The 20,454-nt window shown below is 51.2% G+C and overlaps 1 protein-coding gene across 1 annotated transcript in view; it reads right to left on the bottom strand.

Moving 5' to 3' along the window:
• Window positions 1–3,737: 3,737 nt before the first annotated feature.
• The window catches only part of Ko (Stork-head domain-containing protein knockout), a 320,814-nt gene continuing 304,097 nt past the window's right edge, over window positions 3,738–20,454 (bottom strand). Inside the window, exons 2-5 of the mRNA XM_077687063.1 lie at window positions 20,049–20,293; window positions 15,961–16,321; window positions 4,514–4,722; window positions 3,738–3,779 (exon numbers count right to left, since the gene is read on the bottom strand). Coding sequence (XP_077543189.1) covers window positions 3,738–3,779; window positions 4,514–4,722; window positions 15,961–16,321; window positions 20,049–20,293 — 857 coding nt within the window. The remainder of the gene's footprint in view (window positions 3,780–4,513; window positions 4,723–15,960; window positions 16,322–20,048; window positions 20,294–20,454) is intronic.

Genomic DNA, 20,454 nt, shown 5'->3' with positions numbered 1-20,454 from the left:
TCGTAATGTGCGTATTCGCGAAGGGTAAATGAACTGAGTAACGACAAACGCTAACGCGGAGGTGGCTCGCGCAGTGTAAATCAGAAGCCGCTGTCCTCAATTAGTAGCCCAGCTGAGAGCGCTCGAGTGTGTGCTCAGTATAGGGTAAGGCCAAGGTTAACGAGGGACGGCGCTTCGTTTTTCGGTCACGGGCCCACGCATGACTTCGAACAATGGTCGAGGAGTCGGTTTTTCGAGCCGCTCAATTAGCGCCGACGCGATCTAGGAAGCTCCTTGGAAGGGAATACCTTCGTAACGACAGGACACACGTATAAATCGCTAAGTATACGGTCCGTCTCGAAGTTCTCGCCGAATAATGGCAGTGTTTTCTCATTACTGCGTGACTGCCCACGGTGTGTACATGCGCCGATTCGTCGTGAGACGCCATGGGCAGTTTCCCACCGTATACGTGCCATCGCTTCGCCCAAACCACGCATGCGGACGCAGCCGACACCACTTTCATAACAAGGCGTTTGGGTTTCCTCCTCTTCTTAAGCTATCGTTCTCGAGAAAAGACGACGAGGTCAATGACCACAAGACGATCCGCACTGACGACCGTGGGAAAGTAAAATTTTCCGCGGCTAAATCCTCCAATCGTTTGATCAAGATAATCCAGTCTTGGGGCCAGTGAGCTTCCTTAAATCGTAGGGTAATTATAAGCTTTCGGTGCAATGTAGTGGCACTGCTGGCTGCGGCGGCTAAAAACGCACCTGCGATGCTGGCATAGCCTGAATGCGGCTTTTTCTACAGGCCGTGCTGCCCCCAAAAGTGTGTAAACGCGGTTGCTGGCAGTAGGCACGCAGCCCTGCTATTGTTGCAGGACACTTGGTCACAGCAAATTGCATAGTTACGTGTGTGTTTTTACTTAAAGCAAGAAGAAGACCGCCGTGTTTGGCGGGAAAGCCGTTGGGCAGAAGAAGAACTCACGAGGTGACAGCATGCCTGCAGGGACTGAGAACAACAGCGTTCTTTCCTTTCTTTGGGGGTTGTAAGCACGTCAGAACGACGGGTAACAGATTGATGGATGGATGTGTTTTTCAGAAAGGGAAACAGCTTGGCATAAGCGACGCAGGTCCGACAGCTAATGACCGACGTGTAAACTGGGAGGCGTTAAGGAACATCACACGTCCTAAATGCATAGGTTTCGGCCACGACCCGGTATAGCAAGTAATGGGCAAGCAACGCCGTTGAGGACAATGCTGTAGTGCATGCAGTGAAAGCTGCGCCTGTTGCCGTATAACATCTTTAGTAGCTTAACTGCGCTGACAAAGTGTCTTCATTTGTGTTTAAGGACAAATCTGTCTTGCGGTCGCTTCTCTGCTTCACTGCGGCCTACGAAAATAATGTTGTTACCGAGTTGCGGATTCTTCCTCATGCTTCAAGTACATAAGGTGTTTACCTTTATGTCAGCAAGACGTGTTTTCCGCCAGAGTGATCCAGCCCAACTGAGGAATCATCAAGCACGGTAATATGCCCGCCTTTGCCCCCTGTGTGATAGAGTGCTCAACGCGAAGAAACACTTTTTTGGGGAAGCGTAGGAGGCTGAAACTCGCCGGGTTTGTTTGTTGTGATCGGTGAAGCTTCGGGAGCGGAACGCCGCGCCTGAGCAGTGGGTGAGCATGGCCGCAGCGCGCGGGCCTCAGGGAGGAATCGCGCCGTGTGCAGAATGATGGGGCGATGTGGGGTAGCAAGCGTTAGTCCTCACGACGGTGCGTCGGACGAAATGGCTTAAAACGGAAACGAAGGCGTTCCAAGAGCAGCAGCTGAAGCAAACGAAGGTGTCTCAGCATAACTCAAGGAAGCATCATAAGCAATCAAGGTGCATCGACCGAACTCTAAAAACGGATCCGTGCTCACGCACCCCGAATAGATCTGCAACGTGTCGCCCTTTATTGTAATTTGCGCCTTTGTTTAGGGCTTCCCTATATACGGTTCACACCCGCGCAGCGGCTCAGTGGCGCTGAAGTGAGCACAAGGTCGCGAGTTCCATGGTCGGCAACTGTTTTTCTGATGGAGGTGAAAAGCACTCTCGTGTGGAAGATTTAGACAGGTGCTCGCAATCAATCAGTATCCCTGCATTGCGCCGTGCCTCAAAGCTCATGCGGAGCCTCAAGCGCAAAACTCCCACTGCGAACATTTTCTTTTTGTCTAGAATGACCAAACCTAATAAAATTCTGATATGAGTAAACTGCACATATTTGCAGAGAAATAGAGGGGGAAATCTTTCGTGAAGAATGAAAATTTGTGAGCCTTTCTAGATGCAGGGCTTTCTACGCTGCAGGTGTATGATGAATTTCAAGTGGCGAGAAACATCAAGAGTACCGAACGGGATACCGCCTCGATAGACAACCTGTCAGTAATGCAGTGTTGTAGCTTTACCGAACAAGAGGAAATAAACCTCGACTAGCCTAGCAGAGAGGGAACAGCGTAGAACCGGCCATCCATCCGATGCCTCATTATGACCTCATCTCATTATGGCCTCATCTGAGAGAAGCTTCCCTGTCTTCCTTTCAATGCGCCCCTCTTTCACCTTGTACACGCTGGCGGTGTGAGCTGTGGCCCGCTGCTACTTCCTTGGGTGCGTTAATACGTGTACCGCGTGTGAAAAAGAAACGGTCCAAGCTGGAGTGAGGCCACGGCGTAAGGCTGGAAACAGCGCGGAGTGCTCGCTCATCTCACGGGAGACTAAAAAGGACGGCTACGCACGGCTTCTTTGGATGAAAAATTTGGAGCCATTGTAAGCATGACCTCCGTGGGTCAACTAGCAATTACTTCGCGCTCGCGCGGGAGCGTTCAAGGGACGCTACAGCAATCTCGTGACCGCAGGACCATGACCAGCGTGGACCTACTCCTTTCTTTTTCTCTCCTTTGTGTTGTGGTTCTGTTTATGTAGTTCATGCGTGCGTATTCGTTCCTGGCGAGTTAACCACGCGGACGAAGCAACTGCAGAATTCAGCTCCGTCTAAGCTACGTCTCGTGGTCTAACCTATCCTGGTGGTAAAAGCCTCGGTACAATAGCGCATGCGAACATAATTTCGGTGGAAATCATTAAGCTGTGTTCCTCTGCCGTACGTTTACACAGTCCAAAGACGGAATATATACACTTCTACTAAATGGGGACTGGAAACAAGGTTTAAGGCACAGACTGAAAATGACTCGTCTTGCAGCATTGCTGCAGCCAGCCGGTCGGATAACATAAACGACCATAATTATTGGCACATAAAACGGGACAGCCGTTCCATTCGTCAACGTTGCTATAGGCTTTAAACGATTCCAAAGTGGTCCCGTTACTTCTTCTAGGGCATGGTGGTCAGGTTAAACAATAGTTCCTCCTTAAATGGTGCAGCAGCTGTGCTGACGACATTGCTGCGTCCTATGAAGTTCAAGTTCACCATATCAAACCCAGATATACTGAACTTCGGCCAGTTTCGAACAACGTAAAGTTGCGATGTAAAAGCGCAGTGAAAACCTCAGCTGTCTGGACTAACATTTCAAGAATTCGCACGAAATCGGACCTTGGGCGCGCCAAAAAGCTCCCGAGGTTAGAATTAACTCATTACACGTGATTCAGAGGAGTGTTTACTGCTGCGCATTTCGCTGAGCATGCTTTGCTGGAATATGTGGCAGCTGTAGGGAGCCAAGTACTGTGCACACTCGACGATTTCGCAGAAAGCTGGCAGTGAAGGCAGAGGCTTGGGCTACGCGGTGTTCTTGAGTTCTTCGAAAGCGCGGAGAAAAACCTGGGGCGGCAGCCGTCACCGTCTGTTATCCCGGCTTATTCGGTTTCAACTTCTACTGCGTCAGTAAAATTGCTACGAAGAGCACCCGCACAGCTTCATAAATGCCCCATGGTCGGTTTATGCAAATATTGTTAGTGAAATCGCCAACTAATGTATTCAGGCATATCGAATCTACCGGGTACATCTGCATACACCGTGTGGTTCTTTCTTTTATTTAGTTGTAATAGCGAGGTTGAACAGCGTAACAACTGAAGGCAGGGGGGCGGGAAGGAAAGGTGAGGCCAGCGTCCCTTCCTCTCTGCCACCTTTGCCAGTAACAACATTTTGGCTACTGTTATTACCAGCATAAGAAAATTTCGGGGAACGGTAGGTAAGTTCTTTTCATTTCTGTTTTTTATTATTTTTTTTCTGCTCGCGTGATTGTATATGACAGCATAAAGATGATTTTCGCAGCCTCGGGTTGCAACTAGTTCTTGTAGGCATTTTCCGTACTCCAGCGACATTCAGGCAGATGGCACCGAACCAGGGTTTCCCCTGCAAACACTGTTTTCATCGTAAATCTTTTCCTCCATGTGGCGAAGTCTTCACCACTTCGGGGCCCGAAATGAGCCAGCCTTTAAGCGGCGACGGGCGATTCTCAGAGACTAAACTCCCGTCCAACCGATCCGATCGATGAAATTATCGGCGTGCGCACTGTGTCCCCTACCCCGGAAGGTACAGTAGGCTCGACTGACCTTGAGCAGAGCCGCGTAGGGGTGCGTGTCCGGCTGCGTGACGGCGTTGGTCTGCGTGGCCCGCGAGTGGAAGCGCGCGTAGTCCGGGTCGCTCCACTCGAGCGGCGGGAACTGCGCCGAGAAGCTGGACAGCTGCTTCTTGCACTCGGGTCGCTTCTCGGAGCGGCTGCGCCGGAACCAGCGGCTGAACATAGACGCCTTGCCGTCGCCTGCACGCCCAGGGGGACAAAACGGCACAGGGGGGTCACGAACGGGCTTCCCCCGACCGGGACACACCAACAAATCTTGGGAAAAAATAAACACGCCGATCTTCAAGCGCAATCGAAGTCTTCATGCGTGAAAAGTTAACATTCCTAACGCCCTTAACAATTGTCCCGACAGTTTTCGGCGCCAAAAATAAAGATACTTCGCAGACAGTTTCAATAGTCGTCAGTGTAGCGGCGCTACAGAGTGCCTGGCGGTGAGACCGCTCAGATTCCAACCCATCAGCCAATTAGCGTACAGGATTTCAAGGTCGTTCATAGGCGGTACTGCACGCCACAAGAATGTCGGAAAAGTAGCCCGAAGTGGCGCAAATTTCGCCGCCGAACTTCGCCCAGCGGCAGCAGTACTCCCCGGGATGCGGCGGCGCGGCGGCGACAAACAGGCAGTTCGCCGGCGCTCTAACACTAATAGATACACAGTGGAAAGTATTCTTCCCACCGCGGCGAAAAAAGCCCACCAGGGGGCCGAGCGATGAGCACGCCTTCACACCGGCTCTGCATTTGAACGCCAGTTTCATCGCTTAAAGTGCCCCACTGCACGCCAGCCCTGCACCGCCGGGTCCGTAAAGCTCTACGGATCGCGCAGACACCGTCAGGAAAATAGGGCCATTCAACGGTCAGTTACAGCTTTTTGAAGTTTCAGCCACGCCGCACAGCAAGCTATGCCTATTAAGGCCTAGCACAGCGGGCCGGGCCCCGTCGCCGGCGTAGGAACGCAGGTGCACGCGCAAGCCGCGGCGCGCCGTTTGAACACCCTTCGACCATGGAGGTTACTGTGGCCTGTGGCCGGAGAAGAAATTGACCCCACGGAACTCAGCCAACCTGGATGGACGGAAATTTGTCGCAGACAGCGAGCCTTCCACGACGCTGCAAATGCCCCACCACGAACACCCCCTCACTCGGCCCCTGCCTCGCCCCAAAAAAGATCCGGCTCTCGACCGCCACCCCGTCAACCTCCCACTTCGCCACTACCGGCCACGGACATCAAAATCGTTGTGCGCCCGCGTGGTGGACTGGACCTGAAGTCAGTGGCACAAGCTTCTCTCGCGGATGCCGTCATGCACCAAGCGGGCATACCCTTAAACCCCGTCGATCATGTCCGCATCCAGCAGGCTGCCAACGACATGCTCATCAGCACCCCATCCGAGGAACGCGCGAACAAGTATGCTGCGGTAAGCTCCCTCACGATTCGGGGGCAGTGCTACGAAGTGGCTGCGCATGTGTCGGCACCCGACAACACCGTTGCCCGGGTGATTTTTAACATCCCGGAAAAATGCTGGAGGCAGCAGAAGCACAATCGTACCCTCAAACGTAAAGTAGCTCGTCTCCAACACGCACAAACCCTCGCCCGCACCAACTGGAACCAGCTGTGTGACTCCCTCAACGGAACGCTTTCTACTAAACGCACTTGGGCCGTTCTACGCCACCTCCTTAATCCGGAAAACTCCAAACACCACACCAACGGTCGGGTACAACAACTGATGCACTCTCTCAATCAGGACCCCGACGCACTTCTTATAACACTTAAACAACTCTGTATCCACCCTGCTCCCGACGTACCTGAGCAGCCTGAATACACTGGCCCAACCAATGACAAACTCGATGCCTCCATCACTTTCGAAGAAATGAAAGCCGCGTTGTTCACACTCCGTCGTCAACTGCTCCCGGAGCGGATGGGATCACAAATACACTCCTCCGCCATCTTGACGACCTCACCATTGACCACCTCACTACCGTGCTCAACACACACTGGCACAACCATACTCTCCCCGGTAGCTGGGCCCACTCTGTTATAACACTTATCCCCAAACCTAATAAACCTCTGGACATCCTGCACCTCCGTCCAATCTCTCTGACCTCTTGTCTCGGCCAATTATTGGAACATGTCATACACGCCCGAATCACCCACTACCTTGAATACAACAACATTTCCCCCCCAAATATGCTGGAATATAGACCGCATCTTTCAGCCCAGGACGCTCTTATACAGGTCCACCACGACAGTCTACACCACCGCCCTACACGTGACAAGGCGGCCAATCTGTCTTTAGATCTGCACAAAGCATTTGATAACATTTCCAACAACGCCATATTACGTCAACTCACTTCACTCGGCCTCGGCCTCAACACCTACGCCTACATCCGGAACTTTCTCTCCCCCCGTACGGCAACGATACGTCTGGGCACCCTGCAGTCCCCCCCTTTCCCTATGCCAGCCCGCGGCACACCCCAAGGGGCTGTCCTATCACCTCTTCATTTTAACACAGCTCTTATCCCCCTAGCTACAGCCCTCCACAATATCCCACACCTCCGCAGCACTCTCTATGCAGACGACATAACTCTCTGGGTTCCTTCAGGCAGCGACGCACACATCGAGGAAACCTTAGAGGCAGGTCTCACTACCACCCTGCAATGCATCCAATCCCTAACGCTCAACTGCTCCCCCACCAAGTCAGCCCTACTCGTCCTTCCACCACACAAACCGCCGCCCCCCCCCCCTAAAATCTGCTTATTTGCACACAACACACCTACCCCCCAAACCACCCATCTCCGCAGTCTAGGGCTCCACATCACCTCCACTCGCTCCCCTCACATAGCACTCACTCACATCAAACAATACGTAGCCCAAACCTCTCACCTTATCCGCCGGGTGGCAAACCGCCAACACGGCATGGGAGAGACTGACCGCATACGTCTTCTCCAAATCTTTCTAATCAGCCGATTAACCTACCACCTTCCTTTCACCCCCCTCACACAAACCCAGCACGCACAGCTCGACGGCCTTATACGCAAAGCCTACCGCCACGCGTTGCTTTTACCTCCCCATGCCTCTACCACGTGCCTTACAGCTATGGGACTCCACAACACTACACAGGAACTCATCGAAGCGCAGCGCTCCTCCCAAATCTTCCGTCTCTCCCGCTCCTCCACTGGACACCACATCCTAGCCTCCCTCAATATCAACCCAATTCAAACTCCCCCCCCCCCCCCAACTGCCTATACCCCCACACATACGGGCGGCCTACTCCTCATCAAACCTTTTCCTCGCAACATAGACCCTCTCCACCATGCAAGCCGCCGCATGGCACGTGCCAAGCGCCACACCATCTCCCACCCATTCTCCCCCACTACCATCTATGTGGACGCAGCTCAATACTCGAACAATCAGGCTTACGCCACTTCTATGCACGGCCCTCCCGACCCCACAACCATGTCTGTCCTCACCTCCTCTCCTACGGTGGCAGAGGAAGTTACCATTGCCCTCGCCATAGTTCAACAGCCCCAACCCACCACCATACTCTCCGACTCCCAGCATGCACTATCGAACTTTAAGGGACGTATCTCTCCACAAGCTCTCCGTATCATCCTCCGACATCCTCCCCAGGATCCTGTGGAGCTACTGTGGACTCCGGCCCACACTGGCTTGCAATGAGGCAGTACATTCACATGCTCGAGAACTCGTTACCCGGGCTCCTGCTTTTTTTGCTCCTAACCACAGCATCCCCACCCCCCTGTACACATTACACTCCACCATAGACTGAACCGTCGGACCCCCCACCCCACAGCTCCCTATCACCAGAGGAGGCCCGCATGTGGCGCATCATCCAAGCGCACACCTTCCCTCACCGCACGATCCTACAGCACTCCCACCCCCACCTGTTTCCCTCACTCCGCTGCCCGCACTGTGGTGCACTGGGCAGTGCCCAAGAATCCCTACCCACCGCTCCCTTCCCCCCAGGCCTGGGAGCAGGCTATGCGGAGCTCCGAGGTTTCGGACCAGGTGCTAGTCACCTCCCGAGGCCTCCAGGTCGCTGCGGCCCTGTGGGCAGCCGCCACCGCCCCATAAAGGGGGGGCAGGGGGGGAGGGGGGGGGGGTTCTTTAAATAAATGTTATTTCTCTCTCTCTCCCACCGCGGCAGAGCGAACTAGAATATCTGGGGAATGGCGGCCGCGACGCGTCCCGGCGGCTGCTGCGGCTGGGTGATGGTCGTCGGCGAAATTCGCAATAAGTATAACGGGCTTAATACCGTTTCACGTTTATATTCAGTAACGTGGCTCGGCACTTTTTGAGGACTATGAACTTAAAACGTCAACAAGAGAATGACGTCATGAAAATTCAAATTTTGACCTTCCCTTATTTATTATCAACATGCAGTACATACAAAGGTACAGAAAATGGGCCCGCCAAAGCCAACAGGTGGGCTTGTGCGGCGGTGCCCGGAAGCAGCCGCCACCATTACGGCCAAAAGCACTCATTGACAGCGGTAACTGAATACCGAAAAAAAGGGGCAAAGAAGAAAAAAAGAAAGAAAAAGAAAGAAAAGAGAGAAAAAAGACAGACAGATACAAACAAGGAAAAAGAAACAGAATATATCAATATTGGTTTTAACTGCATTGTAATGTACATTGTAACTGCATTGTAATAATAGATAGGCAATACATAGAACAATATAATCGAAGGCGCACCTTTTGTGCCACCTTTTGCGCACCTTTTGTCCTTTCAAAATCCTTTAAAAATTCCGTGACGCCCCCTCCCGCATAAAAAAAGGAACAGGAAATAAAGTGGAGAACAACCAATACGCGCTACAGCAGAGCTATGGAAGCTTCAAAGCCTATATAAAATAAAAAAACTGGGCTAAAAAGCCAATTTGCAGGGTTAAAATAAAACCCCACTTTCCATAACCTCCAGCAGCAAAAATACGCTCAGCCCCTTGTCGTAGCTCCGTCCAAGGCTATGCCAAAGGGTAAGCTGGAGCACACGTTGAACGAAGAATGTTCGTTTAATATCAGCACAAACATCGCCTACAAATGCAAAAAAAAAAAAAAAAACTATCTCATCAAACGCGCCCCTTTCGCTCCAATCTGTGCAATAGCTGGTTTGCCTGCGAGCCGCTGATCCTGTTGGCCGTAGATGAGCTCGTTCGAACCGCAAGCCTAAAAGCAAATGAAGAAAGAGACGTGCCAGGCGCCCGGCCACGGTGGCCGCAAAGTACGATGTCGGCACGGGTGCCGGCGTTCCTTTTACATGGAGCCAGCGGTCACGGCCAGCCAAGTCGACGCGTCTCTTCAAAGGCCCCAATACCTTGGGCACACACAATGCGAGCGGACCGCGACGCGCTCAGCAAGGAAGACTGCGATTTGCGGGCTGGCAGTCTTCCCATGAGCGAACGAAGGCAGCGAGGGGAAAAAAATGAGAATCTAGGGCCCACTTGGCATCTGTTTGTGTAACCCAGCTTTCTCCCCGGCATTAGGTTGCGATTAGCGACCTCTCACTCCCGTCGCGTGACGAGAGATGTAGTTGCGTACGCAGTCGTCGTCGTATGGGCCAAAAATAACGAATGCAGCGGTCGTGTTTGATCATTGCAGCCAATCGTCATGATTGAGGCAAACTGGGTCATACGTGCTGGGAGAAAAAAAAATTGTTTCTTTTTCTGCGCAATATTACTTCCGCTCTTTTCTAACGCGAACCATTTCGTTAGTGTAACCAGAAAAAAATTTAGGCCCCAAAAATCAGTCGTGAGAAGTAATTAGCCCACGATATAAAACATCCTTCAGAGAGGAATCGCCGGAATATGGTGCGAAAGCGACTTCCCTGAACTGTATGTGCGCGCACAAGGTAATTACCGCGCCACAATTGTTTTCCTTTTCTTGTTCTTGTGTTTTTTGCCATTCCTCAGTAGGGACGTTTGAAAGTACCTCGTCGGGTCCCTGACCTAGCAGGACACTGATTAAACCGGTCTGTCTCGCTCTCCTTATCAAACGGTTAATGGATATCGGATGTTCCGACGCAGCCCCCATCCCTCTGGACCTTCCGTGAACAACCATGCGCTGTAGCTTCCAGGCCGACAACATAAGTGCTCACTGAAAAACTGCTTCGGGACCAATCAACGTGCAGTTCAGCTTATACTTCGAAGTGAAATTACAAGAGCAGATCTTTTCGCGCGCTGACAGTTCAGCCCTCGGCAGCCCAATATAGCGCACTGGCTCGTCCGATTCGTAGATAAAATTGCGCACACCAGGAAGAGAATCCAGCCTTGAGACCATTACCAAATCAACGGTGAGTCTTTTTTCGTGCAAGGAATCGTGTCTAGGCGTACTTGGGGTTAAACAACGCGCGGTTCCATAGTCGCCCATGTGCTGTGGCAAGTTTACCCCGGTTACCGCAGTAAGAGCAGGTCACAGCCCAGACGCGCGCTTATCTTTAAAGAGCTCGGGCATCCAAATTTGGGTTCATAAGATCCACGCAGGAATCATGGCTGGACAAAAAGGAGATGTGCAAATGCCGCGCACGTGACATTCGGATCTCGCCTGGGTTTTCTTCTACGTTATGCCTACAGTGCTGTGCAAATGATGTGCCGATTTGTAGTACTATTCTGGCTTGAATGACCTGACACAAGTGTAATGTTATGCTTTGTGCTACACAGGTGGTTTGTATAAGGGGAACAAGTGAAGCTTCACCAAGAGCCTCCGCCGCTATACGAATCGTCGGCCTACTAGCCGTTTAACAGGCGCACTTTGTGCCGGGCCGTCCTGAGCAGTGAAAAAACAAATACGCTGTCATTTACTCCGAACACCGGCTTTACTTCCTGAGCGAAGCACGTAAGTTAACTCGTTTTGGGCGCCCTCTGCCTGTGATTGCAGTCATCGACTCCCTCCCAACAGCGAAATGGCTGCGAAACATATAGTTGTTCAAAAGCCCCCCTTCTCCATCAAGAGATTAAACTTCACATAATTGTTCCCTCTGACTCCTTTCACTGGAGAAAAAAAAATCTACTTATGAATATCTGTATTTGCGGCATAGCAGACAATGAAACACAACAAACGGGAAATTCAAAGCTCCAGGACAATTTGCATTTCAACAGCTGCAGTAATCAATATAGTTTGTTGTTTTCTAGATATCCGCTTCGTTCTTCGAGCTTGCCTACAAAATGCCTAACCTCACAGCGAACGTTCTTTTAAATATCGTGGGTACACACTTCTGTTTCCGAAAAAATCGCAAGAAGAATAAAAAAATAGCTACAGGGTTACCTAAACTATTACTAGACAGAAACTACGCTTGCGTTTAAGCCAGTCAATCGTTTCTGCATAGAGAGGACAACCTAGCGGGACGTCAAAGCGAACACAGGGAACAACTCTCCCGCTACTATTCCTGATTGGTCACTGGTATTTATATTTTTGCTGCTGGCTGTATAAGTACTGTATCTTGCCTGGCGTACAAACGTTACTTGTTGTTTTGACCCTGTTCGGAGGTGAGCAGAGATATGGAGTGGAGTGCTCAGACGAGCCTGAGTAAACATTCAGAAAAATCCCACGCTGACTCGCGGCTCCTCGAATAAGCACCCTGGGAGTGAGTAGTGACGATACGAGTAATTTTCCTTTGGACACGGAAGACAGCACCAAGACGACTCGTTATCTGGAAACTTTTCGTGAATCGAGGATCTAAGTCTGCCCCACCCTAGAGCAAGGTAAAAATAGGCAGCGAATCGATGCTGAGAAAGGGACACACAGAGGGCGGCCTCGTTTGCATAACCCAGCTCCGAGAAATGGGGCCCGGGCGCCGCGGGCGGCAGGCCGAGTTAAGACCACCATAAGCGCGTCCAATCGCCCAACGCGCTTGTCATCGCCGGCGCATGTGTAAGCGCGGTCGCGCGCGTCACCGACGCGGCAGGCCTGCCAGCACAAGATCGGTCCGGTTCTCAAGACGAGCCCACCACGCGTGCGAATTCGGTCACGCTACCGCGGTGCGGACGCGGTGGGAACCGCGGCGCGCGCGCACACATCGCCACGATAATTGGAGGTTGGCTCGCTTTTGTCAACGGGCGCTTGCGCGATAACGACAGCGCTACACGATCCGCTCGTATACACACGACAAACGACACCGGAGCGTGACAAGGGACAGCGCCCCAAGTGCGTGCATTTCAATCTTTATGCAAGGCGGTCGCTGGCGAGCTTCCGCGCACGCTGCTGGTTTTATTCTGCCCGTGTTCAGTAGTCATCAGCCGCGAGCCTTTGATTTCCATGTGTGATGGCTCAATTTTGTGATCAACTGCACAAGACTTCCTGGCCTGCAGATATATTGGCGACCATCTCGGTTTAACAGAAGCTAACACGGAGGAGTGTATGCGCTGCTTCGACTTAATGGGATAGTGCACGCAGACATTTGGAGCAGTGTATAACAGAGGACCCAGATGCCTCCGAGCCGTTTCTTCGTTTGACAGGTTGATCCGGGATGGTATGCAGCTGCGTTTACCTCGACTGCCTCAGGTGTAAACTGCCGTGGTATATCGTACCTTGGACAGGTGCTGCTTAGCATTTTTTTGTTTTCTCGATATATATGCGATAAACGAGCCAAGTTGCAGCATTTCTTGTGACAGCCGGTGCACCGTCTCAGACTATGTTAGTGGGCAAACTACCCATGCGCATATGTTCCCTAAATAGCTGTCTTCTCTCACTAGTGTTGTCCCTAGCTTCCAGGCATCTAGCGAGCGTGCGCTGCATACATTTGAGTCTGTTCGGGGGGCAAAAGGAAATTTTGATAGCGCCCCAACATAATATGCAGCGGCAACGTAGCAGTCACCGGTGATGTCCTTGTTCTTTATTATACGCGAGGGTTATAAATAAAAAGTTCTATTATTCGCCTCTCAAGGTTTCTCAAATATGTGTGGGCGTCGCTTGGCAACCCACAGCTATAACTGGATAATGGCTGATGGGTTCGGAATATGTGGAATAATCTCCATATGTTTTTAGTGCGGATGCACATTTAGCAAGCATGTAGCACGCGTTATTAAGGTAACAAAAAAAGCACGAAGGCGACGCCACATTTTTATATAGTTACGTTCTGGTCAATCTTCTGCGTCGACGATAACGCCGATGGCAGCGATAGTTTCATGGCGATAACAGCTGACGCGGTAAAAAGTTACGTGGGCGCGTTTTATGGGTATTGTCCGTGAAAAATGAGGTAAGAATAATATATTGCGATACAATCCGAGCGACCTACACCTCTTCACAGGTCCCCCAAGTGCATTTCATTTTCATCTGGTACCCTACTTCAGCGAGCTCCGGCCGCGATCAGAAACGGTTTGCTTGCTCTGCGGCCAACTGTTATCATACGCTGCACTCTAAGGCGATCCTGTGGCCCAGCTTCCCCACAATGCACTCAACTGGCAAATACATGCGTCCAACAATAAAACGTCAGCGAATGACGATGTCGAGCATATGATTTGACCCAAACGTTCGGTCTGCGCTGTGGCATCCCGCCATGCACTCACGAATGACGTTCGGGATGGCGCAGTGCCGCAGCGCAGATCACACTTTTTAGTTGGATTGACATGCGCGTTGCCGCCATTCGACGAAGTCGTTTTGTTGGCCGCGAAGATTAGTGACTCGAGTGCATTGTGGTGAAGCTGAGAGTGTACATGGGAAGAAAGGCCAATCGAAGATTGGTGAGTTATCCATTAGAGGAAACGGGTCCGCCCTGTGAAACATTACGATTAATGGAGCACTGTTCACTGGACCACCTCCGTATTTTAGCCGTGAATTGACGTACAGTCGCGCTCACTATGACCTACACCGCTCATTAGTATTCACAGCTTTATATGACCTTTGTCTGGCATCCGGGGTTAAAGACCAAGTGCGCATTAGGAGAACAACGTCCTAATGAATCAAGCCTTATCCGAACGTATATGCCCATAGTCATTGTTTTGACGATATAATCGTCTGAATACTAATGATGTCATAGTGAGCGCGACTGTACACTAAAAAATTAAAGCCGTTCCACTCAATATGAAAGCTGTCGAAAGTGCAGATCAGTGATTCGCCATAATGGGCTGTAGCGCCGTTATCCGCTCACTAATACCACCAGTCACGCTCCTCGCCGCCCTGTCTCACTCCTCTCGTGATGAATGGAACGGAGGTTTGTGCAATGCAATAAAAATTTCCCGCCTTCGCTGAGTTCTGTTCTTTTTGTGCTTGCTTTTCCTCCCGCACGCGCCGGCTTTGCGCTGCCACTTTTTGTCACTTACTATCGTAAAAACCAGCCCAACGAGCGTTCCTAACTAAATGAACATGGGTGCTGCCGGTTAATCACGTATGTTTTGCCTCTTTGCCTCATTCTTTTGCAAATTCTTTGCCTCAACATATTTTGCAAAGTCGAAACAGCTAAACAGCTGCGCCCAAATTTCGCATTAGGGAGCCTCGCCACGGACAGCCATTTTTTCCCCTTTCGACATCAATGTCTGCTAGCCCCATGCATGCAGCGGCTAATATATTTAGTGCCCGATGTTGTCTTCTGTCTTGGGACGTGATAATTGCTCCCCCACTGTTCTAAATGAACAAGTCGGCAGCAGCGGTGCTGACGCACACAGAGGAAACCTGAGTCCGCCTGCCGCTGCACTCGTGCATGCACCCGTGTCCAAGCCGCGACTTGGCGCTCTGCACTGCACGTCGCATTGGGTGCGGGGCCAATCCTGTAGATCCGTGCAAGAGACTGCACAGAGGCCGCTGTTATGACTCTTTATCAGCTCGTCTTCATACAGCGTGCCACAATAGTGCAGAAAAACCGGACCGCTATAGCGCTCAACACGATTCTGTGCTTTGCTTTATTAAGACCTAATTTATATGATAAATCTTTAACGTCAGGAGCTTGAAGGAGGTATACTATCCACGGAGGTGACGCAGAGATGTGGGGGTGCAGGTGGGTATGTTTGGAACCCTGAAGCTAGCCGAGCTTTACGAAGACCGCAACCGTCCCTTACCCTGTACCTCGCCGTAGTGGGCCTTTCTTCGCCACTTCCCTTGGCACGCTGTCTGTAGCGAGCACGCATCTTCTCTTTTAACAACCGGAGATCCCCAGGACACTCTGCGACGCGGACGTCGTTCAGAGCGCGCTGTGTGACGTCATGTCACTGCTGCAGGAGCAACTGCAGGTGACGGAGGCCATTCGGACAACAGCGACGAAGACGGACAGTGTGACAACTCCGCTTAGAAAAAGGAAATGCATTTTAGCGCACGCGGTCTTGCCCCTGTCACTTAGGATCGCTGACCTGGGCAATGCTTTTCCCGTCAATACCGGTCTGGCGAGAGAGATGCTCTGGTCTGCGGCGGAAGGCCTTTGGGTCGGCACACGCCTCGAGAGCGGGCATTTTGTGTCGCCTGAACAGGAATTCTCGGCGGGAACAGACGTACGTTTGCTGGCTGCGTCCTGGCGCGTGGCGCGCTTGCCGCTGGCTACCGTCGGAGGCGCTGCGGGCGTCGATCCGAGTCCGTCGTGGGCCGGCGACGAGCGGCAGAGCCGCACCGAGCTGCTGCGGCTGAGCCGGCTGCCTGCGCCCAGGGCCAGGCCTTCGTCCGATGCGCCCGCTCGGGGCCTGAGCAGGCGCATGGAGGCGCTCCTCTCCAGGGTGCTGCCGTCGGCCGCAGACTCGTCTGTCGTGTGTGCCGGGCTGCCGTGGAGCCGCGAGATGGCCTCCTCGTTCGTCAGAAGCATGGGTCGCTCGGTGGGCACCGGGGATGGGGAAGTCTGCAGAAACGTGTCTGGAGCCGCCACCTGGTGAAGGAAAAAGAGGGCAGAGAAAACGGCAATCAGGCCATGTCGAGAATCTGCGCTCTTGACACCACGCGTTATCTCAGTGGTCCCAGCCACTGGGGCCACTCAGTAGCCCGAGCCACTTAACGTGCGTACAAATATTGTGATACATGAAGTTGCATCTCCCACGAAGTGAGCTGGTACCGCATGTATGTAGCTGGTACCGCGGCGATATTTTAAGTGACAGCACTACCAGACACAGCATGAGAGGAGAAGGTGAACCTTCCCAATCCTGGCACCGCCGAACCTCCACCATGGGTTATTTACCCACACTTCTCGCCATCCCGTAAGAAGTATCTCTCTCTCTCTCTCTCTCTCTCTCTCTCTCTCTCTCTCTCTCTCTCTCTCTCTCTCTCTCTCTCTCTCTCTCTCTCTCTCTCTCTCTCTCTCTCTCTCTCCCCCGAAGTAAATCTCGGCCACGGAGACTAAGCCAACACTGCAGACGGCACTCAACACCCAGTTCTCTTCAAGAAGCCCAGCGCAGCTAAAGTAGCACAATACTCTCAAACAACTCAGAGCTGCATCGACTGAAGTCAAACGCTGCGAGAGGCCTAAATACTCGCAATTCATTTCGGCCTTGAAATGCTTCAGGGTCATTCCATGCCAAACGTCCCAGCCATAAACGGGACCATCTCGGATTTCTTCAGTAAAAATTGTGGTTCATCCTTGCATGGCCCATAATGCTCCCTCAGAGTATTTTGCTCCAAATTTTTTAGCCAAATTTTTAGCCAAGTTTTTTAGCCATGGTTTAAAGCAAAGTTAGGTCCGTCAAAAAATCATAAAAAAGTCACTTCTTTCTCAATTGCCACCATTTGTTTTTGTGGGCATCATGTTGAGGCCCTGGACTGCCCTATGCCACATTTTTTAAGATTTTCGCTTTTTTGCTCCCGTTACGCCCTTCAGAAAAAACATGATATTGCGCATTTCCAACATTTATAGCAAATACAAGCACACTCTCTCGTACAGCGTGCCTCATCGCCTGTGTAGCTTCGGCGCGTTAAGCGTCACAATCAATCGAAACAAAGTAGTTGTCGTTCCTCGTAGACATTTATTTATAAATTTTGAAAATAATGAGAAAAAATTTGCTGGCGTTTTTGTAACACCGTGTTTTTACGCCTCGCAGAATACCTTTCCCTGCAATTGTATTTCGTAGCGTCAATACGGGGAAAAGGGATAGCTCGCGTTTTTGCGGGAAAAGTGCATGGAGCTAGCGGTGGTGCGCCCATTCTACGAGTACGTGTAGTCTCAACAGCTAGCTGTACACCAGAAAGACATATAAAACATCAGTGTATGTTATGCGTGCTACCCTTATGTATGCCGAACATTAGGAAGCAAACAGTGGCCGAGTAATCGAGTTGAACGGATTTATTTGCATGCGTTATTGGGAATCACCTAAACTTATGGTTTAAATGCACGTCTGATGTCCAGCCAGCCGTTAAGCCTACACATACTCGTGGAATGGGCGCACCACAGCTAGCTCACGTTGCATTTTTCCCACCAATACGCGAACCATCCCTTATTCCCGTATTGACGCTAAGAAATGCCTTTGCAGGGAAAGGTATTCTTGCAACGCGAAACCGCCGTCTTTCATGAAGGCAGGCGCATGCCGTGCAGTGAAGACGCTCTGTGGAACAACGTGGAGAAGTGTCGGTGTACAAATTCAAAACTTTTTTCCTCTGCTAAAACAAAACCTGTTCCACTTAAACTTTCTGAAATAAACTCGATGATGGTTACTAGTAAAAGCCTTGTATTTGATATTGTTCCTACGAGCACTACAATGCGCAATTTAGGGGTGAATATGGGCCGGAACGGAGATTTTTCCAAATTTGACAAATGGTTGCTCGCACATTTCTCCTTTTTTTAGTGTCAATATATTTTTAAGAATTTTCCACAATGGTGAAATTCAGAAAAAAATGCTTCACTGGCTGAGAGAGTGTATTTGTATTTGCTATGAATGTTCGAAAATGCGCAATATCGTGCATTTTCTGAAGGGCGTAACGAAAGCAAAAAAAAGCAAAACAATCTTTGTGGCAATGTGGCATAGGGCAGTTCACGGCCACAACATTATGTCCGCAAAAATGATGGCGATTGAAAAAGAATTGATTTTTTAATGAATTTCTCGACAGACCTAAGTTCTCTTCAAACCCTGGAGATAAAAGGGCGGCTACAAAAAGAAAAACAACTTTCGGACAAAAATACTTTGACGGAGCGTTGTGGGCCATGCAAGGATGAGCCACAATTTTTATTGAAAAAATTCGGGATGGTCGGCATTACGGCTGGGACGTTTGGCAAGGAATGACCCTACACGGAAATGTACTGTTTAGAACGCTGGAGAAACAACTGGTGAGAGTAGTTCGTCTACACGCGTAAAGGTATATTAATTAAGACCCCCTGATGTTCTTTAACTCGTTGTGGTATATCGTGCGCACCAGTGTTTCCGTGTTTTACGGTAATCAAAAAACACAGCGTGGCCAGGAATCGAACTGCGGGCTTCATACAGTGCAGGTGAACACATCGTTAGCCATTTAGCCACCACGGTGCTGCTCTATAATGCTTAGCATAGATAGGACGACAAGCTGATGCCATAACACGTCCAACTCGAATTGCCACGATCAAGGAAATTTGGAGCAATCTTTAAGGTGAATTGCCAAACACAATAGGAAACGTGGGATGATTGCAACGAAAGTATCAGTATTCGCAATATAATGGACCCTGAAAGCGCCAAAGCTGTAAAATGCGAGAAATCTTACCTAGCTTGTTCATAACACCTTTCAAGAGCTAGCCGAAGAATTCGCACCATAGGTTTGTCCGGGGAAAACTTTATAAAAAAATCGCCTACTTCTTTGCCAGCTGCATGCTTGGAACATTTAGGTTTCCCTTGAAGAAGTAATGCGGAAAGCTACCTTAGAAGTTCACTTTTCCGAACTACACAAGCTTGCGCGAAAGTTTTTTGCACCGGCCTGACTATAACGAGCCAGTAGTGACCAACATGTGGGTCTTGTGCGAGTGTTGTATCGGTGTCTGGGCCAACCTACACTGAAACTACTTCATGCTGTTTGATTGAATTTGTAGCGGTTGCGACATTCCTATGAACCCTTTTTAGCTAGATTTCCCACACGGGCGCTGTTACACAGCCTGTCCATTCATGGCGGGCTTTACCCCAAGGACCCTCACCCAACGATGCTCTTCCGCACACGAGACGGGAACACGTCCCGATCCCGTCCCGGACTGGCCAGCTGTCTGGCGGGAAGGCGAAGAGAAGATAGGCTCTTTTTTGGACCTCGGCACGCTCCCTGAGCGAACGTTCCGAGAGCCCCGTCTGCCCCCCGGTTATTGAGCCGCAACCGCCCATATCCACCTCTGCACTTGCTGTCGAATGCCTCGCTCGCACGTGATTGCTTGGCCTACAGGTAGTCTGGACTGATGGTCCCCTTTGTCATTACCAAGCTGTAGTGCGGACTCTTGTTATTCACAAGAACACTGCGAACGCCAGAATCGATATGCGGGATATTCACCCACTTTGTACTGTCTGCAGATAACAGTTTTTACTGGCTACAGGCGAACAGGCGAACAGGGGAGGAGCCAGAAACGCGACTTGGCTTTCCTCTCCAGGAAGCCTACCGCGATAATTGCGGATGCCACATCGTGGGCAGTGTCCCAAATATACAAGGCACTCGAGCGCACCGACCTGGTATCCGAGGCCCGTATGGTAGAGCCTACGCTCCCGGATGAGCGCCCCGAGAGCGCGATAGACGACGTCGGCGCCGGGCCTTTCGATGGCCGGAAACGCCTGGCCAAGCTGCGCCGAGATGGTGTCCAGCGTGGCCGTCGAGCCGCGCGAGGTCAGGTCGAACACGGCCTTGCACAGGGCTTCGGCCAGGGGCGCGAACTGGGTCTGCAGCACCTGCACCATCTCCACCGACGACACGTCTCCTGCGAGAGCGGAAGGAAAGGAATCGTCGTTGGCCAACGAGTCGCACTGACCTGCCAACGACAAAGCACCTGCCGAAAAGGGCGAAGTCATAGCGTGCCGAGAAGGCGCTTCAGTCCTTCACCACCGCAGCACGAGGCAGGTTCAGGGAAGCCAAAACACG

This window comes from Haemaphysalis longicornis, unplaced genomic scaffold (genome assembly GCF_048455015.1).
Source record: "Haemaphysalis longicornis isolate Haplotype H1 unplaced genomic scaffold, Haemaphysalis longicornis Haplotype H1 scaffold_1, whole genome shotgun sequence".
In the NCBI taxonomy this organism is placed as follows: Eukaryota; Metazoa; Arthropoda; class Arachnida; order Ixodida; family Ixodidae; genus Haemaphysalis; species Haemaphysalis longicornis.
This window is presented reverse-complemented; position numbering and strand designations above follow the sequence as displayed.